The sequence below is a fragment of the Loxodonta africana genome, chromosome 6, assembly GCF_030014295.1.
Source record: "Loxodonta africana isolate mLoxAfr1 chromosome 6, mLoxAfr1.hap2, whole genome shotgun sequence".
Lineage (NCBI taxonomy): Eukaryota > Metazoa > Chordata > Mammalia > Proboscidea > Elephantidae > Loxodonta > Loxodonta africana.
In genome coordinates, this window is record NC_087347.1 from 43255141 (window position 1) to 43281605 (window position 26465).

Sequence of the window (26465 nt, forward strand, 5' to 3'; positions counted from 1 at the left end):
AGAAAGGAGGAAAAAGCTAAAACACCGCAAAAAAACGGGGCGGGGGCGGCGTAAGGGACCACCGTTTGGCCGCTCCTGTTTGAGGGGTCCGGATCCTTCTCCCGGCGACAGCGCGTCCTCGGGCTTAGCAAACCTTTTCAAGACACCTAACATCCTCCTCCTCCTCCAGCCTGTCTCCCCAGAGCCCGCGAGCCCCCTCTCGGGCCGGGGGCAGTAGGCCCCGCCAAGTCGGACCCCGAAGAGGCCCCAAAGCGGGGCACGGAAGGTGCCGCCAGCGCCCAGCTGCAGCAGGGGACCGGGGCCGGCGGGTGCTCAGAGCCCGAAAGGTCAGGGGGTGACGGGAGGAGGAATGAGGAAGAAATGGGGTTGTGAGGCAGCATCCAGCCCGTCGGCGCATATAGCTCTGGCAAACCTTCGACTCCCCCAGCCTCGTCACCGCGGAGGGCCCTACAGGGCTAAGAGGGAAGTCCACAAAGTGCCGGAGCAGAGGGGGTAAAATTCAAAACGAGTCTACTCAACCTCGTCTTGGCTCCGAGGCCCCGCCATGGAGACCAGCACAGTGCGCAGGCGCACCCCTTCGGGAGGGCGCAGCGCAGTCCCGTGAGTTAAGACCCCTATCGGTCACCGTCGTTTGTTTCTGTTCTGATTCGTCGGTTTTTTTCGTATTCCCTCCCCTCACCTGGATCTAAAACTCGAAGCTAGAGGCGAGAGCCCAGTAAAAATCTCGGACTATTGAAGTTGTGGTTGAGGGTATACGTGAGAAAGGAAACTGGGCAAGGCTATAGTAAAACAAAGCTGAAGGCAGAGATAATTTAATAAATATCTGGCTGGGAGTCGGGAGGATTTAATATAACTATCATGAGGGCAGCATGGCAAAAAAAAAAAAAAAAAAAGAGACTACAATTCCCACTGATCACAGCGTCTGAGAGGCGCTGCTTTCTGGGGGTTGTAGTCTCTAGGAGCCGTGTTTTAAGTACCGTGTCTAAGGACCACTTCTTGAAAATTAAAAAATAAATAAATAAATAAGATTCGAGCTGGGGCTTTTTGTATCTTGCGAATTGATCACAGGCCTAAATAACCCCATTAACCATTGCAGTTGAGTCGATTTTGACTGATAGCGGCCCTCTAGGACAGAGTAGAGCTGCTCCCTAGAGTTTCCAAGGCTGTAATCTTTACGGAAGCAGTCCGCCACATCTTTCTGCAGGGAAGGGGCTGGTTAAGTGGTTGGACGGTTAACCACTGCGCCACCAGGGCTCCTACAGACCTAAATACATTTAAAGAAAGCCAAGCGATCAAAGGGACACTCCGCCTTTAAGATCAGGCTTAACTGATCGACGATCCTTAACCACTGCACCTCCAATGTTTCCAATCTAGGAATAGGCAGTTGATATTTGTGGGCTGAACCACTGTGGGAGGGCGGCCTCGTGGTGCTGCTTTCTGAGGAGGCCCTAGGGAGGAACGTGGAAGCCAGGCGCCCATGGCATCTTCCTTTCTGTGCAGTCTAATTTTGAGCGGCTTCTTTTCGTAGTACCAAGAGACTAGATCGCCCGTTCTCGGTTAGCCCATACGCTCCTCTGGGCAAGCCTTGTGTATACGCCTTACGCCACCGCCATGGCTCAGCTCCAGACACGCTTCTACACTGACAACAAGAAGTAAGTGAGCGTCCCCTTCTCTCCTTTCCTCTCCCCTCCCTGGGATCCTTTCGGCTTGACCTTGCGGATCTTTGTTTGTTTTTGCCGTCGATTCACCTTTTCCCCTTTTTTTGGCGGACTCCGCTTGAGAGCGTTTTCCTCAGAGAGAACCGGTGCCTTGTGAAGATTTCTCAGGGCTTGGCCGGCTATCTTCCGAGATCACCTCCTTCCTGTCCAGCTTCGCATTCGTGAGTTGTGAATGCGGACAGGCCTGAAACGCTTCCTGGATGAAGTACGCTATATATGTAACTTTAAAATAAACAGTTGCCTTGAAATTTAAGAAGAGACTGGTGGGCCGTGTCGTTACAGCCTATCGGCTAGTGGTCGCCCGCAGTTTCTGAAAACACAACTTCATTTTAAGTAGGTAACAGACGATGCTTTTCTAAATCAGGCTAGAAAGTGGAGCTCTGAATAAGGGGTTGGAAAAACTGATTTTTGGTAAGAGTGTGAAGTCAGTTCAGGTACAGATATGTGTATTTCTATATGCTGAAAAAAAATTTTGCCGAATGCTATTCGCCTTATCCTTCTATGCAAATCTTTATGATTTAACTCAAATTGTCTCATAACATTCTTTTTTCACTTTGTTAACTCAAGCAGTTTCTCTAATTCGAGGCCCAGTGGCACCTAATGTCTGTCTGAGTAATTGAATAGCCTGCAGTTCTCACTTACATACTTAGTCTAACCACTACTCAGTCCCTGGAGAAGAGCATCATGCTTGGTAAAGTAGAGGGTCTGCAGAAAAGAGGAAGACCCTCAAGGAGATGGATTGACACAGTGACCACAACAATGGGCTCAAGCATAACAATTGGGAGGACTGCAGAACCCGGCTGTGTTTCTTTCTGCTGTGCACAGGGTCGCTATTGAGTAGGAACCAACTGGATGACACCTAACAACAGCTTCTATTCAAGGAGTGTGGTGATGCAATAGCATGACCGGTGTATTTATTTTTTTATATAATTTTATTGTAGTAAAATATATGTAACAAAAGACTTGTCATTTTAACCATTTTTAAGCATCCTTTGGCATTAATTACATTTACAATATTATGCAGCTATCACCACCATTTCCAAAACATTTTTATCACCCCAAATTCAGTACCCTTGAGTAATAACTTCCCTGGTGTCCCCAGCCGATGGCAGCCGTTAATAAACCTTTGCCTCTATGCATTTACCTGTTCTAGATATTTCATGTAAGTAAGATTATACAATGTTTATTTTTTTGTGTCCGGCATTTCATTCAGCAAGTTTTTGAGGTTTATCCATGTGGTGGCATGTATCAGACCTTCATTTCTCTGTATGGCAGAGTAATATTGTATTTTGTGTGTGTGTATGTGTATGGCCTCTATAAGTCAGAACTGACTCAGTGGAAAAGGGTTTGGTTTTTAGTTACACATACTGCATCTTGTTCATCCATTCAGCTGATGAACATTTGAGTTGTTTCTACCTTTTGGCTGCTATAAACATTCATGTACAAGTTTTTGTGTGGGTGTATATTTATATATTGCTGGGTCAAATGGCACTATGGTTGACATTTTGAGGAACTGTCAGACTGTTTTCCAAACCCACTGCATCATTTTACGTTCCCACCAGTGGTGAAAGAGGGTTCTGATTTCTCCGTATCCTCTCAACACTTTTTATTATCTGTTCTGTTTGTTATAGGCATCCTACCTACCTGTGGAAACCCTGGTGGCGTAGTGGTTAAGTGCTAGGGCTGCTAACCAAAAGGCCGGCAGTTCAAATCCGCCAGGCGCTCCTTGGAAACCCGGTGGGGCAGTTCTGCTCTGTCCTACAGGGTCGCTTTGAGTCAGAATCAACTCGACGGGAACAGGTTTGGTTTTTTTGGTTTACCTGTCTGTACCTGTTGCCATTGAGTCGATTCTGATTCATAAAACCCTATAGGACGTAGTAGAACTGCCTCATAGAGTTTCCAGGGAACAGATGGTGGATTCACACTGCCGACCTTTTGAGGGGCTGAGCTCTTCACCATTGCGCCATCAGGGCTCCATGACCATCCTTGAAAAAACCCACCCATTGCTGTGGAGTCAATTCTGAATCATAGTGACCCTATAGGACAGAGAGGAACTGCCCATAGGGTTTCCATGGAGTGCCTGGTTGATTTGAACTGCTGACCTTTTTGGTTAGCAGCCATAGCTACGCCACCATGGTTTCCATAGCCATCCTAGTGGGTATAAAAGGAGCCCTGCTGGTGCAGTGGTTAAGAGCTAGGCTGCCAACCGAAAGGTTGGCAGTTTTAACCCACTAGCCACTCCACAGGAGAAAGATGTGGCAGTCTGCTTCCCTGCAGATTTGTATTTATAGCCTTGGAAACCCTATGGGGCAGGTCTACTCTGTCCTGCAGGGTCACTATGAGTTGTAATCCACTGGAGGGCAGTAGATTTAGTGGGTGTGAAGTGATATCTTTGCAGTTTCGATTTGGCTTTCCTGACGACTAATGATGTTGATAATCTTTCCATGTGCTTATTGGCCACTTATATATCCTTTTAGGAAAAATGCCTATTCATATCTTTGCCAGTTTTTTAATTGGTTTGTCTTTTTATTATTGAGTTGTAAATGTTCTTTATATAGTCTAGATAAAGTCTCTTTATCAGATATTTGATTTGCAAATATTTTCTCCCATTCTCTCTTCTGAGAATCTTCTAATCTGCCTCCTGTCTTTTCGTCTCTAATCCATTCGCCACAGTACTGTCAGAAAGCTCTAACAAAATTTTGATGATGTTATTCCTTAAATTGGACTGCTGTTACCATGGTTTCTCATTGCCAATGGAAGGAAGTAAAAACTCTTCCATGGAGCGTATAAGGCATTCCATGCACATCTCTTCAGCTTCATCTTTGGTCACTGCCTACAGCAAAATCATACTTTCTGGGATGGTTTTAATGGACAATTTAAAACCTCCTAGCTATTGCTCTGCTGTTCCCCCTGATTGTATGCACCTCTCTTTCTACCTACCCCTCTCCCCACCTGGTAAAATTCACTTTTCTAGATGTAGCTTGAGTTACCTGCTTTGTGCATCTTTTCAGGCCTTACTGCCCCACACTTATTTTCTCTGTGTGAAGTGGCCTTTGGTTTTTTTGTGCCCCCATTTTATGTCTTTATCATGTATGACTTATCGTCATCACTTCCTGTTCTTACATAGTTCCCTTGTGTTTGATTACCAGACTCACACCCCTTCTGAGGACAGCAACCATGTCTTAATTCATCTTATTTGTTCCATGTAGAAAAATGTCTGGCATGTAGTAGGTATCTAACAAGTGTTTGTAGAATAAATAAATGCATATTTATCAAAATATCTGTAGAATTGATCTTGACATGTCATTTCCTTTTCCTAGGTATGCGGTAGATGACGTTCCTTTCTCGATCCCTGCAGCCTCTGAAATCGCAGACCTTAGTAACATCATCAATAAATTGCTGGAAGCCAAAAATGGTGCGTATATATGCTCTTGATAAGTTAGGAAAAGGCAGAATGCCACAGACTACACTAAAATACATTACATTTTTATTTTATTTTTTTCTTTTTGCCTCATTTTATAATTCTGTATGAATTTGAGGAAACCCCGGTGGTGTAGTGGTTAAGTGCTACTACGGCTGCTAACCAAGAGGTCGGCAGGATCTGCAGTCTTTTTTGCTAGCAAGCTGTAGTTCTCGATTCAGAGATGAAGGTAGTCCTTGACTTATAATGTATCCTAGTTACAACAAACTGCACTTAAATGACCGTCAGTGTTTAAACGAATAATTTCTTTTATAAGAATCAGCACAAAGCTGGTTCCTGTGAAACCGAGGTTACAGACGTCCCAAATGTCTAACTTTTCCAAGCTCCTGTATCACTCTATCATCTGTTAACTACTCCGTCTCACCTCAGTACTGTCCCTCCTGTCTTTGGGTACCCTAATTTACTGCAATGGCTTATGTGGTTGTGGAGGCTGGAAAGTCCCAAATTTGTGGGTCAGGCATAGATTTCTCCCCGGCCCTCAGTCTCTGCCCAAAGGCACTCAACTTTCTAGCTCTGTGGGCCAGGAAGCCCACCATACTATCTCCTGTGGGTCTCCTTCGGATCTCTGCTGCAGTCTTTCCTCCTCTGGTGGTGGTGGGCTCTCCTCTCTGGTCTGGAACTGGCTCTCTTTTAAGGCAAAACTGACCAGTCCCCTTGGTGGACCACAATTATCTTATTTGCACAGTACCATCCAGTCACATGGGTGGGAGTCACAAGACCATGGCTAGAAAGGCCACACAAAAAAGTAATTAATGGCACCTCAGTGTTTCTGTTTTGTTTTGAACATACAATGTTGCAGTGCATAATTTGCTATTATCAGTCTCAAAATGTTCACCTGCAGATGTTTAATGTTATGATTTACTGTCTTAACAATCCCATATTATGATAACTTAGAAAAAAAGATATATTTTACTTACTTCAGAACCTATTTACATTGGAGTCACCAGAGCGGAACCCCATCATAAATGGGGGACTATCTATATTCAGATAGCATTTCCTATTGGTCTTTATCTTTAGTTTCATCATGGATGTATAGAGATTATGATGCATAGTTACCTTTATAAATTTCTAAACTGTCGTATATTCCACTTGTTGAAAAAGTCTTTTAACTAGAATAAGAGTTCTTTCAGTTAAAGCTTTACAATACCGGTATATGGTTGTTTATTGTTATCCAAATAGTTGTAAATTTTTCTAAACTTGTGGACTGAATGTTGGTTAGTTTTTTGTATAAATGGAATAATTCAGTCACTGCCTTGAGCTCAAGATGCAAATGATTCAGATTTCAAATTTTTTAAATATAACAGATGAAATAGTTGATGAGGGAACATTCTTGTTTCAGAATATTACAGCTAATAAATGCATAAAGAATGACATAAATGGACTGTTAACCACTTAGTATCCCCAGACAAAATAGTAGATGTAGGCAGAGATTATCATTTGTGGCTAAAACTATTAATTAGGTAAAAGGCTGACAGGGAACATTATGGATGGAATCAGACTGACATCACCTGAGGCCAAAAAACATAAGAAGAGACAACCACTTATCTTGTCCTTCCTGATGTTTGCAGTGGGAAATACACAATACTGCCTGTGAAGTATTCTTGCTAAAAAAACACCCAAACCTGAAACTTAGTCAAGCCATTAGGTCCAGCCACCAGTTTACAGGCTGTATAGATGATAGAGGGATATGTGAAAGGCCACCTCGGAGATGCAATCAGCCAAAAGACAGGTGACCCAATTTCTGCAAAAAAAAAAAATAATAAAGGGGAAGAAAAAATGGAGTGGGAACTGTTAAAGATGAAACAAAACATATTAACCAAATATAATGTGTGGATTTTGGATGCTGATTCTAAAAACCCCACTATAAAAAGACATTTTTGAGACAGGGAAATACGAACATTGACTGGCTATTTGATTAAAAAAGAAAAATTGTTAAATTTTTAAAAATTGTGGCTCTATTTTTTTAAGTTCTTATATTTTAGAGATGCATACTAAAGTATTTGTAGATGGAATGATATTATTTCTGAGGTATGATTTAAAATAAAAGGAGTGGAAGGAGGAATACAGATGATTGCCCAAGAGTAGATATTTACCAAAGTTGGTAATGGTGAGGGATACATGGGGATTCATTATATTATTTTTACTTTTGTATAGGTTTGAAATTTTCCATAGAATGAAAAGTTTTTTTTTTTTTTTTTTTTTTAAAGCAAAATAATAATTATACCAACAGTATTTCTCTTCTTAAAAACCACATAGTATACTAGTATACATGGCCTGATTGTGCCATAGAGAAATTCTGGAGAAACTCAGAGATCACACTGGGATAATAAATACCTGTTTGTTTTAGAATTTCTTTAGTATACCTCTGCCAACACCACTTGAACCAGGTCCTGAGAGTGATGATAATTTTATTATGTGTTTTCTTTAGAGTTCCACAAACATGTGGAGTTTGATTTCCTTGTCAAGGGCCAGTTTCTGCGAATGCCCTTGGTCAAACACATGGAACTGGAAAACATCTCATCAGTAAGTTCAGATACTTCTGTATGTTATTTAAGGCATTATCAAGTAAACTCCTTTTAGAATTAGCATAAATTTATCTTCAGTACCCAAGATTTTTTTGATTATTGTTTTTTCCTAGATATTTTGAAATTTAGTTTCAATATGTTTAATATTGAAGTCCCTACTCTTCTGAGAATGTGCATAAATGAAGATAGAAAAATGCCTTCACATTTGTGGAAAAATTGGCAAGAAAGGGGACAGTAAATATATGTATACTACTAATGTATCAGAAAGGATTCGTCTACATTCAGCCATTTCAAGAGGTAGCATATGATCGAGAACCAGTGATATTGAAGGAAGAAGTCCAAGCTACACTGAAGGCACTGGTGAAAAACAAGGCTCTAGGAATTGATGGAATACCAACTGAGATGTTTCAACAGACAGATGCAGTGCTTGAAGCACTCTCTCATCTATGCCAAAAAATTTAGAAGACAACTACCTGGCCAACTGGAAGATAGCCATATCTGTGCCCATTCCAAAGAAAAGTGATCCAACAGAATGCCGAAATTATCGAACAATATCATTAATATCGTATGCAAGTAAAATTTTACTGCAGATTATTCAAAAATGGTTGCAGCAATACATGGACAGAAAACTGCCAGAAATTCAAGCTGGATTCAGAAGAGGATGTGGAATGAGGGATATCATTACTGATGTCAGATATATCTTGGCTGAAATCAGAGAATACCAAAAAGATGATTGCCTGTGTTTTAATGACTATGAAAAGCATTTAACTATGTGGATCATAACAACTTATGGATAATATTGTGAAGTATGGGAATTCCAGGACACTTAATTTTGCTCATGTGGAACCCTGTACATAGACTAAGACGTAGTCATTCACACAGAGCAAGGGGATACTGTGTGGTTTAAAATCAGGAAAGGTGTGTATCAGGGTTGTATCCATTCACCATATTTACTCAATCTGTATGCAGAGCAAATAATCCAAGAAGATGGACTATATGAAGAAGAATGGGGCATTAGGATTAGAGGAAGACTCATTAACAATCTGGAATATGCAGATGACACAACCTTGCTTGCTGAAAATGAGGACTTGAAGCCCTTATTGATGAAGATCAAAGACTACAGCCTTCAGTATGGGTTGCCCTTGAACATAAAACAAAAATCCTCACAACTGGACCAATAAGTAACAACATGATAAACAGAGAAAAGATTGAAGTTGTCAAGGATTTCATTTTACTTGGATCCACGGCAATGCCGATGGAAGCAAGAGTCAAGAAATCAAATGACCTATTGCATTGGACAAATCTGCTGCAAAAGACTTCTTTAAAGTGTTAAAAAGTAAAGATGTCACCTTGGTCTAAGGTGTACCTGACCCAAGCCATAGTATCTTTGATCACCTCATGCACATGTGAAGGCTAGACAATGAATAAGGAAGACCAAAGAAGAATTGATGCCTTTGAATTATGGTGCTGGTGAAGAATATTGAATATACCATGGACTCCAGAAGAACAAATAAATCTGTCTTGAAGAAGTACAGCCAGAATGCTCCTTAGATGCCATGATGGTGAGACTTCATCCCACATACTTTGGACATGTTATCAGGAGGGCCAAGTCCCTGGAGCAACACATCATGCTTAGTAGAGGGTCAGTGAAAAAGAGGAAAACCCTCAACAAGATGGATTAACACAGTGGCTGCAACAATGGGCTCAAACTTATCAATGATAGAGAGGATGGCACAGGATTGGCAGTGTTTTGTTCTGTTGTACATAGGGTCACTGTGAGTCGGAACCGACTCGATGACACCTAACAACAGCAACAGCAAAGTAGAAGGGTCAGCAAAAAAAAAAAAGGAAGACTCTTAATGAGATGGATTGACACAGCGGCTGCAACAACAGGCTCAAACATAGCAACAGTTGTGAGGATGGCACAGGACCAGGCAGCGTTTTGTTCTGTTGTACATAGGGCAGCTATGAGCCTGAACTGACACAGTGGCATACGACAACAGCAACAGTGTAGATATGCAAAATGATTGCGCACATATAACAAAACTTAGGGGTTAAGTCATTGTGATTTATAGGTGATTCCCTTTTTCTTCTAATTTTCAAACTTCCCATAATATGCTCTTATAATTTAAAATATAATCTGTAACTGCTTTGAAAATTTTATGATTAAAAAATTTTTTTGTGTATTTTGTTCCCCATCTTTAGCGTAAGTTTTCCAAGGTTATTAATGCTCCCTAATAATATTAAAAAAAAAAAAATTTTTTTTTTTTTTTTAATAATATTACTGTTAGCATGTCATTAGGTCAAATAAAGTTTTTTACTTTTTGTACGACTTAATTCTCAGGGATTATGAAGGAGATATATTACTTGGAGGCTCCTTTATCTTCATAATGTAGTATTTAAAAACTCTACCACCTGATTGGCTTCTGGTTTTTCTCTGTGACTAGGAAGAGGTCGTGGAACTAGAGTACGTGGAGAAGTATACTGCGCCTCAGCCAGAGCAATGCATGTTCCATGATGACTGGATCAGCTCAGTCAAAGGAGCAGAGGAATGGTATTACCAGATGCGTGTTCTTTTATCTCTTTTTTAATGCCACCTTTTTTAGTCTTTTTAAGTCCACTATGTGAATATTTTTCTCTGATTTCCGATTCTTTGTAAAACTAATATTGTGATGTATGTATAGGTGACCATGTCAAACAAAGAAAGATACTTGTTTCAGTGTATTCAAAAAGAAACTGGTTATCTATTAATAGGTTTTCTTTTTTGTCTCAAGATGTAGTGACATTTGTCTTCCGAATAGGTCATGTGTCTTGGGACATTTTGAGTATGATGCTTTTAAGACCAAGGATAATTTGTTTCATAGAGGAAAAATAACTTTTATAGCTACAGCTTTCCTGACCTACTACCATGAAGATGTAGATTATGCTTTTCTAATGACAAAAAGGGCCAACTGGAATCATGTAAGAAGGTGTGGATGGTGCAGAGCAAACCTCCACTGGCCTTGCTGGTAAAGGAAACACCTCAGAAGTGGATCATAGCAGGAGCTTGCTTCTTAAAAAATATGTCTCCCAGGAATTATTACACAATTTTTTTTTTTACTTTAAATGGTTTTACTGTTTTAGTCATGGGTTTTAAGTACAAAGGACTATAAGGCTTTCTAAGCAATTTGCATGGCATCCCTGAGAATTATAGTATTTACAACAGTAGTAAACTGTGAAATCTAGGGTTTGTCAGTTACATTTTTATTTTAGGAGGTCAGGAAAAGTCAAGTGTAACATCTGATTTACTATATTTTGAAGTCTTTATAATTAAAGAAGACTTTAAAAGTATAATCCTTAGGTTGACTTTGTCATTGCCTTAAAAACACAATTGATTTTCAGGGTTTGAAAATGCTTCTTTTTGTATTTCATAGTGTTTTTTTCTCCTTATAGGATCTTGACTGGCTCTTATGATAAGACTTCTCGAATCTGGTCCTTGGAAGGAAAGTCAATAATGACAATTGTGGGACATACAGATGTTGTAAAAGATGTAGCCTGGGTGAAAAAAGGTTAGGACTCTTTGCCTAAATTAAAAAGAATCCTGTGCAGGGATTTGGAAAGAAGTCATTTTCAGTGCTGGAGCAGAGTAGGGAGCGGCCAGGAACTGTTTAATGCTTAACTTATTTTAAGGTCTTTCAACAATATAGTCTTTTAGAAGAAAACAATCATATAAAACAATCCATAAAGTTGGTAGAAATGAATCGTCCCTAAATTTATATCAAATAATATACATTTTCAAGTTAATATTGAGTACATTAAACTTATATCTTTTAACAGTATGTTTGAAGAAATTTCCCTTTACATTGTAAGTTAACTTTCTTTTTAAAAGCCAGCCTAATGAGCTCTTTTATCTTTTTAACATGTTTCTTAAACAAAAAAAAAAAAAAAAATCATTTCTTTGGTTTCAGGACAAATGCATTTAAAACTTTTGCACTAATTTGTTTCTTATCCTGTGTCCTCCTCTTTTCAGATAATTTGTCTTGCTTACTACTGAGTGCTTCTATGGATCAAACTATTCTCTTATGGGAGTGGAATATAGAGAGAAACAAAATGAAAGCCCTACACTGCTGCAGAGGTCATGCTGGGAGTGTGGATTCTATAGCTGTCGATAGCACAGGAACTAAAGTAAGTAGCTGGTGTGTTATTAGGACTGTATTAACTTAGAACTTGAGCTACTTAAAAATGTTCTACATATACACATTGTGATTGGCTTAGTGACTAAAGAACACGCTTTCAAACCAATAGTAAACACACATGCAAAAAGAGACATAAAGATACACTTCATTCTGTTTCCTTTGGTTTAGAACCAAGTATAAATCACAGAAACTTTAAGAAATCAGGTAGATATGCAATTTCTTTGTGTATCCTTCTTAATCATAATAATGGACATATATTTAATCTATCAACTACTCACAATGCTGTCGTAAATTTAAAATGCCTAGTTTATCACCTAAGCCTTAACATACAGTAAATTAGTGTTAATAGAGTTTGGTTTACTATCAGTGCCGATCTCCTTGTCACAACAAAATGGTAAATGTTATTTGAAAGGAAACAAAGATGCGGGCCACGCTATATTGACTCTCAAGGAGCTATAACCCTCTTAACCATTAGAAAGTTCCCTAAGCCACATTGAAGTATTCTGGATTTTGGAGTGTTTCTTCAGTGTATCTTTGCCAGTTAGGCTAAGAGAGGACATTTGATGCATTCAAAAGAAAAGATTTATGATTTTTCATATTGAGTCCAAAAGAAGTTTACATGTAGTTGAAACAAGACTTAAATGAATGAACTGTACCCTGTCTTTTGGTTACAAGAGACAGAAACTCTTGTTAAATCTCTTTAGACAAAGGAAAATTTATCACAAGAAGAGTGATGACGCAGTTGGGCCTCAGGAACCAGTAGAACAGAGTCTCAATCGTGGCTAGCATGCTCTCTCCCTCTTTTATCTCCCTAAATTGGGTTCATTCTCTCATAGATTGGCTTTAAATCTGGTCTTCATTATTTCCTAAACTTTACCTTCCATGCCATCTTTCCTAGAAAAAGACTACAATCTCTGTAACACAGTTTTAAAAGAAAGGTCTTGAGTGAGTAAGAGACCTGTTGGTACAGTGTCAGTCAGTTGTCCACCCTGATCTCATCAACTGTGAGCAGGGATTGAGGGTACAGCTTCCAGGAGACTAGTAAACTAGGCAGACGGTACCTTAGTAGAAAAGGATTTTAGAGCCCATGCCCCACAGAAATTAAGCAAAGTAAAGATTTAAGTTAAGTAGTAGAAACAAAGAGGCAAGTAATATGATGAATTATATTACATACTGTTTTTTTTTTTCCCTTCATATACATGTGTTTAGTTTTGCAGTGGCTCCTGGGATAAGATGCTAAAGATCTGGTCCACAGGTAAATTTTTCGTTTATTCTGACTTATTAAACATGTTTTAAGAATTTCAGTGAAAGAGGACTTTTTAACCCATATTTAGCCATAAAAATGGACCAAAACTTTTGAGGACACACGTAAAGGAGCATATCACCCTCACAGTATGGAGAAAAATTAGTACACTTGTGTTTCAAATTTTTTTTCTACCACACTGAGACACTTCAGATTACTTCAGATATTAACAGCGTGTTTGGTGCAATAGGGCGTAACTACCTTGTTTCACAGAGTTCTCTTATACCAGGACGTGGGTTTTTATTTAATTTTTTTGTTGTGGTAAATATATATGTAAGAAAATTTTTACCATTTCAACATTCTTCACATGTACCATTCAATGACATTATGTTTATCACATTATTCAGACATCATCATTATCTGTTTCCAGATATTTTCATCATCATTAACAGAAGCTCAGTGTCCTCTAAGCAGCAAGCCACCCTTTTCTCCTCCCTCTTGTCCACCCCTGCTAACCACTAATAAACTTTAGTTTCTGTACATTTGTCTATTCTAGATATGTCATATCAGTGGGATCATACAATGTTTGACCTTTTGTTACTAACATTTCACTCAATAGGTTTTCAAGGTTCATCCATGTTGTAGCATATACTGGGACTTCATTTCTCTTTTTGGCTGAGTAATATTTCCTTGTGTGTACATATCATAGTTTATTTATCCATTCATCTGTTGATGGACATTTAGGCTATTTCCACCTTTTGGCTATTATGAATACTGCTGCAGAAAACATTGGTGTACAAGTATGCATTTGCATTCCTGCTTTCAGTTCTTTTGGGTTTATAGCTATAAGTACAGTTGCTGGATCATATGGTAATAATATGTTTAACTTTTTGGGGAACTGCTAAATGTTCTCCACAGCAGCTGTGTCATTTTACAATCCCATCAGCAATGGATAAGGGTTTTGGTTTTCGACTTCCTCACCAACACCTGTTGTTTTCCATTTTTTTAATCATAGGCATCTTGGTGTATATGAAGTGATATATCATTGTGGCTTTGATTTGTATGTCCCTAGTGACCAATGATGTTGAACATCTTTTCATGTGTTTGTTGGCCAATTGTATTTCTTTGGTGAAATGTCTATTTAAGTCTTTTGCCTGTTTTCGATTGGGTTGTTTGTCTTTTTGTTGTTTGAGTTGTAAGGTTCTTTATACATGTTGGATATTAAACCTTTATGAGATACATGGCTTCCCAAAATTTTCTCCCAATCTGTAGGTGTCTGTTCATTTTGTTGATAAGGTTCTTTTGTGAATGAAAGTTTTTGATTTTGATGAGAAGGGACCTGGTGTTTTGATTGCCTCATCATCCTGTTGGTGAGGAAGGAATTCCTCTGCCTTAGGGTTATGGGAATGGCCAAACACATGACACCTAATACTGGACAAATGAGATCAACAGCTGTCTGTTAGCCATATATGCTCACAAACCCTGGGAGAGGAGGATACTGTGCCATGCAGAGGGGTTGCACTTGGTGTCTTAGTTATCTCTTGCAGCTTTAACAAAAATACCACAAGTAAGTGGTTTTAAAGAACAGAAATATATTTTCTCACAGTTTTGAAGGATAAAAGTCCAAATTAGGGTCTCAGCCATATCAATTTCTTTTGTGAACCTTTCTCTAAGTTTCTGATGTCTGCCAGCATCCTTGGTGTTCTTTGGTGTTCCCTGGTGTCTCTTCCCCCATGTGTGTGTCTGTGTCTGTTCTGCTCTTTTTATAACTCAGAAGTGATTAGGTTTAGGATCTGCCCTGCTCTGGTATGACCTCATTAACATATCAAAGGAAATCCCTATTTCTAAACAGAATCCTATTTACAGGTACAGGGGTTATGATTTCACATTTTGGGGGGCACAATTCAATTCATAGCACTCAGAAACAGAGTGAACAAGTAGGGCGTGTGGAAGTCCAACTTTGTAGTAACGAGAGGGTGAGATGACCCCTGGTTTCTGTGGGAGGATGTGATTGACTTACCTGAATAATTCCACAGGTTGTCAGGGAACTGAAGTCTGATACTCAGGGATAAAGTAGGCACTTTATGGTCCCCATGATAAGGCAGGTTGTTTGCCTAGGGTACCTTATTCATTGGGCAGGGTGGAAGAACTTGTGTTTAGGGCATTTGAGACCCTCCTGATTTTACTAGATGTCAATTCACCCCATAATAATTTTACGCCATACACCACACTGGGAATAAACAAAAATACTTTCTGAGTCACTTTGATATACTTTACTGTTGGAGGATTCTCTCAGTTAAACTGGTTTACTTTATGTTTTAATTTTAATATAATTTTACTAAGCTTAAGTTTATTAATTTGAAAATATAGAAGAAATATAGAGGGGGAGGAGTGGAAGACTCTTAGAGGAAGGTGCTTTAATAGTAAGAAGATACTGATTGGAAATAAGAGGGAAAAAAACATAAAACATAATTACATCTTAAAAACCCAGTGGTATAGAACTATTTATTTTACTGACAAACAAACCAGAATACCTCCATCCCTTCTAAGGGAACTGTGGTATTACAGTATAATTCCCTAAATAAAGGTCACATAATTGAGGTGGAGGGATCAAGAAAAGTTTAAACCCTGTGAAATAATTATCTGTAAAATGGCAGGAAATATATAATTCATTTTAGTAGATTTTCTAAAAATGATTAAACAACTTTGAGGCAGAAAGTGGTTTAGTTTAGAAAATTTTCCTTCTGAGGAATATTTTAGTTTTTGATAGTGTGCTGGATAAATGAAATAATGTATATGATTAATTGTTACCCTTAAAGGGCTTATCATCTAGTGGGGGGAAACAGATTAATATTTATAAAAGTAATAAAGCATGAAAATCTGTGGTTTTCATCCTGAGTGTGCTACCTACTCAAATGGCTTGTAATAATAATTAAAAGAAATCAAACAAAACAGCAATCTGTAAAACACTTAATTCTTTGTGAGAAAAGTAGAAGTATGTAGTATTTATTAGTCAAGGAGAATAAACATAGCTGAGATGTATTTGCTTTTAATATGTATTTATTTACCTTGTCATGCCACCTTTATATTGGAAATAGTTTGGTCAAAACTCTCCTAGAACTAATAGTAAACAATTTTGCATAACTATTGTAAAGCAATAAATATTCATAATGATGGTAAAGACAAAGCAAGATTTCTAACTGGTTGAGCTTCAGTTTTTAATATACTTTTTCTAATTTTTGGAAGATTGGTGATCCAGGTATGGTTTTTCGATAGTATAATTTTCTGTTAACAAAAATAATGAGGACTATCCATTCCCTAGCCAATTGAGATAACATGGAACTGTATACCTAGAAATGCAAAGAATTCTTTGAGACTTTGCAGTTAATATAAACTATAAAAACCTGTTGCCGTCAAGGTAATTCCAACTCATAGTGACCCTATAAGACAGAGTAGAACTGCCCCATAGGGTTTCCAAGGCTATAAATCTTTATGGAAGCAGACTGCCACATCTTTCTCCCATGGAGCAGCTGGTGGGTTCAAACCAGTGGCCTTTCAGCTAGGAGCCAAGGCTTAACTAATACGAAACCTATACGTTAAGAGAATGTAAAATTTAATTCTCTATAATGCAGTCCCGACAGATGAAGAAGATGAAATGGAGGAATCCATAAATCGACCCAGAAAGAAACAGAAAACAGAGCAGTTGGGACTAACAAGGGTAAGTCCTTGACTTAGGTCAGTATTGTCAAATATATGGTAAATTAATATAATCTGCCATTTATATTTCCTTTTGCCTTACCTTGCTGCTTCAACCATAATTATGCCTTCTTTTAATAGGTTTGTAAAGTTTTCAATTATAAACACTGTATTATGCTACATTTTCCTTGTCTTTGAATTCCTTATCATTGAGCCAGGATTACAGATTGGTAGGTTATTATTTAGCTATTATATTTGATTTCATGATGCTGGACACCCTTGAAGTGCTAATTGTAGTGAAAATTTTGCTATAACTAACAAATACTCCAAAAAATTGGATTTTTAAGACCAAAAGGATAAGACCGTTATCAAAAACAGTTATTTAACTTTTCTCTGCGTTTTCTTTCAATACCTGATATCTACCTGTCATTTACTTCATATATTAACATGCAGTAAGGTGTTTCGGTTTTGTGAAAAACATTTAACATAAAATTTGCCATTTTAACAATTTGGCAATTTGTTATATTCTCATTGGTGTGTAACCATCACCACTATACAGTGAGGTTTTTTCCTACATATTTCTCAAAATTGCTTTTTTCCTTCCAGTACTAAAAGATATTTGGATTGTTTCCACTTTTTGGCAGTTACGAATAAAGCTGCTATAAACATCTGTGTATAACGTTCTTATGTGAACCTAAGTTTTCATTTCTCTCGGGTAAATACCTAGGAATGAAATTGCTAGTTCATACAGTCACGTTCACCTGCTGTTTTTACCATGCGATTTTCTATCCTAGAGCCCTCTGGTTACATCCATACTCCCCTACTTTTAATTTTGTTTTGGATCACAACAGAGGCTGTTCCATCCCTCACTCTATCAGGTTCCTTTACTTCTTTCAGGAAAATTTTAGAACTGGGAGGGAGACCTGACAAACTATCTGGCATATGAGCTTCAGAAGTAGTAACTACTATTATTGGTTCTATTACTCTGAAATGAAAATACTTTCTGCTTTCGGGAATCTTTCATTTCTAGACTCCCATTGTGACCCTCTCTGGCCACAAGGAAGCAATTTCTTCAGTTCTGTGGTCAGATGCTGAAGAAGTCTGCAGTGCATCTTGGGACCACACAATTAGAGTATGGGATATTGAGACTGGCAGTCTTAAGTCAACTTTGGTAAGATTTATAAATTCAATTATCTGATTCTCTGATTGACTTTGATCTTTTAAGTGATAAACTTCTAGAGATGGTTACTTTTAGCCCACCATAGTCAGCATTCTTTCCTTCTCTTTTTCAGACAGGAAATAAAGTTTTTAATTGTGTCTCCTATTCACCACTTTGTAAACGTTTAGCATCTGGGAGCACAGACAGGCATATCAGACTGTGGGATCCCCGAAGTAAAGGTGAGTCTCCTAAACCTTGGGGGAGGAGGGTGTGAATAACACTAATTTCTCACTAGAGGTGTGTATAAAAATTTAATTTTCTAGAAATATTTCTTGAGTTTGTTCTAATTCTTCTCTTTTCTAAAATTCAACAATGGTTGTCTTTTTGCTTTATTCAGACGGTTCTTTGGTGTCGCTGTCCCTAACATCACATACAGGCTGGGTCACCTCAGTAAAGTGGTCTCCTACCCATGAGCAACAGCTGATCTCAGGTTCTTTAGATAACTATGTCAAGCTGTGGGATACAAGAAGGTAAATGCTATTTATGATCTACAAAAGAAATATACTGATTTTCTGTTGCATACAGGAGAAAGTGAAGTAAATACTGAAATGATTATTCAAAGGCAAAGGGTAAAAAAAAGTTCTCAGTCATACTACCTGATATGGTAAATACAAAGGTTTTTATAAAATCCATCTCTCTTATATTGAAATTATTTCATAAGATAGAGGGGGAAAGTAGAGTTTATGGATATTATCCTGAGCTTTAATGTAAATAAATATTTTAGAAGTAAAAAAGAGGGAGAGTGGTCCCTGCATAAATAGAACTGTGATCAGATGATAAATTAATAAAGAATTTAATAGAAAATTAAATGAAAATACAGGTACTCAAAGTAATCAGATATTAAAGGTTTCTTCTGGGCTAGTGCTATGATAATATTTTGTACAGAATGTCCCCAATGAATGCACAGTTTATTTATATCTTACAAGTAGAATGGAAAGGCATAACCACATACTTGTTTCTTTGTTGTTATTGCTTTACCTTAAATCTGCCTTCTAACATCCTTACACTACTTATGATACATGATTTTCTTAACATCTAGAGGTATATACATGTTAATTGAGTACTTTATATAGCACTTAGCATATAGTTTGATTGTAATAAGTGCTATGAAGAAAGTAAAGCAGAGTAAAGGGATACTACTTTGGGAAAGGCCTCTCTGAGAAAGTGATACTTTAGTAGTGAAGTGAACGATGTGAAGGTATGAAAAACGCAAAGATCATGGCAGAGGAAACAGCAGATAAGGTGGGAAGAATCTCGGCATGTTGGCAAAATAGCAAGAAGGCCAGAGTCGGTAGAGTAAAGCAAGCAAGGGGGAAAGTGGCAGCACAGGCAGGGTATAGTTATATTGGGTAGGACTTCATAGGCCATGGTAAGGTGTTTGGGTTTCATTCTAGGTACAATGGGAAGGCCATGGAGGGTTTTGAGCAAAGGAGCAAGAATGGAAGCATACCAGCTATTGTAACTCAGGAGACAGATAATGGCAACTTGGAATGTGGTGGTAGAATCAGAGATGATTCTAGATATATACTGAAGATAGCTCTGTGGCAGGACCGACTTGTGGATTGAATATGGAGATGGGAATCAAGGATAATGCCCACATTTTCTACCTGAGCAACTGAGTGATTGATGGTGCCATTTACCGTGATGGGAAAGAGTAGAAAAACAGAATCCAGAGGGAAAATCAAGAGTTTTGGTTGTTTTAAATTTGTAATGCCTATAAGGTATCTACATGTCAGGCAACTGGAAAACTGGACAAGCAAGTTCAAGAGAAAAGTTTGGACTGAAGATATAAATTTGGGAGTTATTAGCATGTAGATGGATAGACAAAGGGTATTTAAAGCCATGATTTGAGGACAAAGGAAAAGTAGTCAACAAAGTATGAAAATGGGCCTACTTTTAAATAAAATACATTTTTATAAGTAAATAACAGTTTTCCTGAATATATTTGTTATAGCAAATCTCTGTAGTATACAAATAACATAGGAAAAACAGGAGAGGTTCGAATAAGTACTCAAATTTTTAAGATTAAGCCGTTCTTGAGGCAAGGATTATAAACCCCGTAAAGTTTTCAAAAAAGTACATTATTCATATATGTTTATTTTAATACTGTGAAATGCATGTAAAATGTTAATATTTTCATCTTTTAGCTGTAAAGCTCCTCTCTATGATCTCGCTGCTCATGAAGACAAAGTTCTGGGTGTAGACTGGACAGACTCAGGGGTAAGAATTTATTAGTTATTTGGTGAAGGGAAAAATACATTATTGGAATAAAGCTGGTGTTTGTGTTTGTAGAGTTACTAGTTTTAATACATCTGATATTTATAATTCTGTATTCTATGTTTTCCCTTAATCACACATCTCATTTAAAGAAAAAACAAATCTGTCCTTTAATAATGGAAGCAGTAAAATTTTGAAAAAATGTTTTTTTAGGTTGAAAATTCGAAGCAGTTAATTTTCTCCTGGGTGTCTTAACAAAACATTTTAAGTCCATAAACTTGATAATTCACAGTAATTGGATCAAAATATTTCCTAAAAATATTTTAGGAAAATCTTACATAAAAAGTCTCTATTATAAGATGTAATTGTTTTTTTTTATTATAAGATGTGTTTAAAGAGCTATAATTTAATTATTTTTGTTTATACACAAGCTTTTATTGCTTAAGAAATTCTTTACAAATGCAGGTCCTAGGGCTATTTGAATTTGTAATATCCATTTACCTGCAAACAATTAATGTACTATCCTCTAAAAACTTCATTTTTTAAAATAGATAACTGTACCACCCTTTAAACTTCTTTCCTTTATTACATTTCTTAGCTAAGGTTTCATAGGAAGTACGATAGCATATTACATCTTAACTGAATTCAAATGGTTATTTTTAAAGCTTTAATATACTGTATAGGGTATAGTAGTGAAAATTGATGCAATTGGTCCCTATTAAGTACTCTCAATGCAAGTTAACTACTCACCCACAATTCTAATAAAAATCATCAGTATTTTGTTAGCTTAGCTAGCACATGAAATAATTGTATTTACTTATGTGTTTGTGTCTTTTTCTCCCCCTTTACGCAGTTACTTCTGAGTGGAGGAGCAGACAATAAATTGTATTCCTACAGATACTCACCTACCACTTCCCATGTGGGGGCATGAAAGTGAATGATTATTTGACTGTAGAGATTCTTCCTATAAATGAAATCAATAAAGAATCCTCAAATTACATAGATCTGCAGGTCAACTCTTCAGAAAACAGCCTTTTAGATTAGTTTATATAAAGTTTTCACCCCTGATAATAATTAACATATCATTGTATTTTTTTTTATTTTGTATTTATAAAATGAGAGTGTGTGTTTATAAAATATAAAATGTAGCCTGCATTCTCTACCTTATGCTAAACTCTAGAAATTAAGCTCAGTTTTGTATTTTGTTTTTTATTTTCCTTTTCAAAGGTATTGGTTTGAATTAAGATTTGTTTCTGAAATACTATAATATGCACAGAATAGATATACAGTAATTAATTGCACAGCTTTTTATTTCTGATGGAGAAGGTTTTTTAAATTAACTTTAAAAAAGCATATACCCAGTGCCGTCGAGTCGATTCCGACTCATAGCGACCCTATATGACAGAGTAGAACTGCCCCATAGAGTTTCCAAGGAGCGCCTGGCAGATTCGAACTGAAAAAAGCATATAAAAAGGCTAAAATCTTTAATATGGAAAAATTAGAATATTTGTTTTTGGCAAATTAAGTGATATCTAAGTGTAAGAAAAGAAGTCTTTGCAGGTATTCAGAACATAAAAAAGTAGATTTTGCCAGTTTATTAAGTATTCATTGAAATATATTAAGTAAAGTACTTCCAAATTAAAGATATGCCAGTATCTTTTAGAAGTTGCATACAGATTTCATGGTAATCAGGAATCACCTCTTTCCCTAATGTGTCCTAATATGTAGATAAGAATAGATTCTTTAAACAAAATCTTTCAGTCAGTATTAGATAATAAACATTCTACAGATTTTGATTATCGTTAGCATTTATCTTTATACATGTTAAACACAAAATATTTAAAGTATTTCTTAAAAAGTGACTTCCATCTTTAATAGATTGGTATTCCTCAAGAATACCTTATAACATCTTAGTATTATATAGGAAGCTACTAGACTGTTTAATGTAGTATGTCTCAAACAATGTTCCCATTATGGAGCTCTGGGAAACAACATCTGTACCTGGCTGCAGGAGAGAGCCAAATTAACAGTGGCCTAAACCAGTTAGGAGTTTTCTCGCAAGCTGAAGTCCAGAGACAGTTCAGGACTTACACAGTGGTTTTGTTCCACATTACTTAGGGACTCAGGCTCCCCCCACCACCAGGACACGGCCCTCATTCTCACACAGACTAAGAGCCAGAACTCTAGTTATCACATTATTTCTTATAAAAGAAAGTAGATTTTAATGCCAACAAAGTAAGTAAATGTAGCCAGGATAGTCATACACAAAGTCCTTATTTGCCTCATTTTGTACGCACTGGTCTTATTTTCCTATCTGTAGTCTTTGGAAATCTAACTTTCAGAGGGCAAAGATGAATTCATATTCCTGTTCTGGATGGATGGTCCCTGAATGAGCCTTAAGGGCAGAGTTAAGAGTGTCTTTCCTCACCTACTGAGTCTGGGCTGATCAAATGTATGCATACACCAGGTGCTTAAAGGAAAACAGGCCTATTTATTAGATGCAATCGACAAAAAAGGAAGTGTCATCAAGTACTGGTGCTTCACCTATTCTCCACCCTGGTTCCAAAGGCAGGATACATTCAGCGTTCAGGCATTCTCCCTTGGGATGAATATAACATTAGTGAGCAAGTCTATTGGATAAAGATTGCCTCCGTTAGATCTCTGCCAGACTCCTCCCCTAGGAAAAGTCAAATGGTTAGGTCTTACTTCCTGAACAGGAAGAATATGAGACACCAGTTGAAGTGTGGAAGATTCAGTCATCTTGTAACTTACTGCTGTCCCACCCACCTCCACTGTCTTTCTTCAAAAGACGGCAGCAGTCTGTCTCTTCGGTGGCCCATCTTCCTCTATTTAGTTATATCAGAGATAAAGGCTTTTACTGGCACAATAGGTAAGGGCTGAAAGGTAAATGGGTTGAACCCATCAGCTACTCTGTGGGTAAAAAGACCTAGCAATCTGCTCCCGTAAAGATTACAACCTAGGAAACCCTATGGGGCAGTTCTGCTCTGTTGTATTGGGTCCCTGTGAGTTGGAATCAACCTCACAACAACAAATTTGCTTCTAAGACTCACTTGGAAAAATGGGTCGATCTGTTTTTGCAGAGCAGAGAGAAGCCAGAAACCTGACAGTGCAGTGCTCAGGACCTGCCAGCCAGTACAGGGTTATTTTATGCTGTCTTGCCAAAGTAAATGGAGTTCACAAACAGGTTGCTGCCTGCTTTCTTACCTCATTAAACAGTTTTAGGAAATGCCTTTTCTATTGTTTAACATAAACTTCCTAAATTTGAGTTCAAAGTATACCTAATTGCTGAGTAAGTCCGTTCAAGGAAAAAAGGTTGAACTTCTGTCATGTACCAGGATCTCTGCTGGGGTGGAGGAATGGGGGAAAAATACAAAAATGTATAAGACATAGATGCTACTACCTTCAGAAACATCCCATTTTCACATGAGAGCTAACCCGTTAAGAAAGTAGTTATAACAATGTCCTAAGTGCAAAGGAAGATGTAAATGTAAGGCAGAAAGGTAGTACAGAGGAGAGCAATTCACCTTGTGAGGAGGGCGTTTGCTGTTAAGAACAGCATCACAGAAGAGTGACATTTGAGCCAGGCTTGACAGACAATTGGTTGTTGGCGGGGGAGGAGGAGTGGGATATTCCTGGCAGAGGGAGCTGCACAGAAGCACCAGAAATGGTAGCTCAGAAATAGTGTGAGGAAGGAAATAGGCATAATAGTCAAATGCCAAGTCATTTAATTTTGTTTTCCTCTTAAATAAAGCTGCCTTCCACGTCTTATCTAAGACATGACTAGCTTTTTATACTGAAAAACATGAAAAAAAAAAAAAGCATGGCTTTGATGATTATCCAGAGATCATTAGGGTAGAAACTTGAGTTATTTAGAATTATTCTATGTAGAACATATATTATCAGTGTTAATTACGTCCTATCAGAATGTTTCCTAGCTTCATCAGGGGGAAGGAACAAATGAAAGTTTAAATTGAGATAAAAATTGTAATTGTATAATTGAACACAACAAGTACCATCTGGGAATTCCTGATAACAACACTGAAATCTGTTCATATGAGCCAAAATTCTTTTGACAGATCCTAGTTTTGAAAACGACACCTAACAACAGTTTTGAAAAATCCGTCACTTATATAAAGCAAATGTAAGGAGAAATATTAGTCTTTGGCATCATTATATCTATCCTATTCTTTAAATATCCCTGGTGATGCACTGGTTACAGTGCTTGTCTGCTAACTGAAAGGCTGGCGGTTCAAATCCACCAGCAGCTCCACGGGAGTTTAAAGATTACAGCCTTGGTAAACCCTATGGAGTTCCACCCTATAGTCTTACAAGGTCACTATGGATCAGAATCAACCCCACGGCAGCAAGCAGTGAAAATCCTATTCTTGAAGGGAAAAAATAGGACATTTTAAGGTTCTCCATGTGCAAGGGATATCCAATTAACATCTCTTTTTAATAGAAGCCACTAATGGAAATCAGGTTTCATTAGACACGTGAAATCCAAACTTCCTAATCAAAAACTCCAGGTATTAAAACAACAGAAACTTGTCACTTTTAATACTGGCATTTTTTACTATTATAGACTTTTAAGTATTAAACATATTAATAATGTTAATGGTATTTTGTTTAGATAAATCGTCAATGTAGAAAAGGTTTTTGTTGTTTCTTTAATATGATTAGGCTACCTTTGTTCCAGTATCAGTTCTACAGTTTTAAGCTTTGAGGAAGTAAATTATTTTCTGGTGGTGCCTATGAGTTAGAAATAAAGTTGTCCCCACTATAAGAGTCCTGTGACATACGTACTATTCTATCTGCATTTTTTAAAAAAGGAAGATACGTGTTAGGGCAAGTAAGTTACTTGACTTAACAGCTGGTAAATGGCAGAGTCAGGATTTAAATTCAGATTTATCCAAGTCTAGAGCTCAGGGCCCTTAACTCATACAGATTCTGGCAATTCTTATGTAATACATAAAATGATGTTTTTTAATGTAAAGAATTAGTGTAAAAATGTCTTTATATAAAAGACTATATAAATTTGAATGGCATTTATTAATACTATATTACCATGATGTTACATTCAGCTTTACATTTTTGCCTTTCAATTTTAGTATTACCACCCTTTGAGAGCTACAACTTGGCAACACTGCCTTGTTTTTCCAGGTCTCTCAGGTTTTCTGCCTGACACTGTGCAGTCTTTTCTGTCAGCCTCCATTAGTGGAAAATACTTGCGTTTTCCTTCTCTGACAGTGGTCTTACTTACATGGGTTCCGGCTTCCACAGGTTATACTGTATGTACAGTTAGTAAAGTTTAAGTAACGTGTTTGGGGCTTATTAATACCAAATTTACTTCAGTGGCTGGTTGAGGGAAGGAAATACTTTTATATATATATCTCTCTACGATATTTCACTTTAAAAAATAAATCATCTTTAATAATACTGTCTCTAACTTTTAACTCTAGGCTTACTTGATTAAACAAAACTATGGAAGAGCACGTTTAGCTTGCAATATCTAAGTAATCATTTGGTGTGGGCACCTGGAAAGATCTCCGTAACCTCACCAGTTGCACTAGTGTACTTCCTGTAATGCTTCTCCTGATTTCCTTGGTAAAATCAGACAGATGGCAAAGTAGAACGGTTTGAAGAAATGGAGCTGTTTTCATTATCTCAGGCTCAACAGGTCCCTAATCTTTAAAACAGAAGAATAGTATGAATACATTTTCTAATACCAGTTACAGTTTTATTTAGGAGACTAACCAAAGGTTTGCATAACACAAAAATAAACGTAAAGATCTTTCCTAAGGAAACTAGGATTACAGGTTTGGATCCCAGATTTATGGACCCTCACATTCCAAGTCATCTAAAGGTCTCTTTTCCTAGTTAGCTTGTAGAAGTCTGGGGGGGCACTGGTCATACTGTTACATTGTTACCAAAATAAGGTTCTTGCCTCTCACCAGTCAAGAAGGAGCAGCTAAGGCACACAGTTTTCCACACGAGCAAAGTTTTATTGAAGAGGCTTGCAAGCAGAGATGAGGAGGACCTAGAGCAACGCATACCCCTTCTCACAAAACAAAAGACAGGCCTGAGTTTTTAAAAGCTCTTGGGTAGGAAAAGAGTCATGTTTATTCATAGGCACAGGCAGGAACAGTTAAGGTGCGCAGGCAGCAGCTTTC

The 26465-nt window shown here is 37.6% G+C and overlaps 2 protein-coding genes across 13 annotated transcripts in view; one reads left to right on the forward strand and one right to left on the reverse strand.

Moving 5' to 3' along the window:
* Positions 1-864, reverse strand: part of CARF (calcium responsive transcription factor) — an 80822-nt gene extending 79958 nt beyond the window's left edge. For 11 of the 12 annotated variants that reach the window (XR_010322247.1, XR_010322246.1, XR_010322245.1 and 8 more), the window contains exon 1: positions 520-864. Coding sequence is in view for 1 of the 12 variants with exons in the window: in XM_064286792.1 (XP_064142862.1) it covers positions 520-546 (27 nt within the window). In the remaining 11 variants the exon portion in view is untranslated. Of the gene's footprint in view, positions 1-412 lie in introns of all 12 variants that reach the window. The other variant, XM_023542252.2, reaches the window with a different exon arrangement.
* Positions 865-933: 69 nt separating this feature from the next.
* WDR12 (WD repeat domain 12) lies at positions 934-24135 on the forward strand. The gene is made up of 13 exons (XM_003406127.4): positions 934-1652; positions 5039-5133; positions 7628-7722; positions 10172-10278; positions 11157-11272; positions 11734-11888; positions 13109-13154; positions 16775-16860; positions 17869-18009; positions 18131-18236; positions 18395-18527; positions 20205-20277; positions 21128-24135. Exons 1-13 carry the CDS (start codon positions 1612-1614, stop codon positions 21203-21205), a joined length of 1272 nt encoding a protein of 423 aa, XP_003406175.1. The 5' UTR covers positions 934-1611; the 3' UTR covers positions 21206-24135.
* The last annotated feature ends 2330 nt before the right edge of the window (positions 24136-26465 follow it).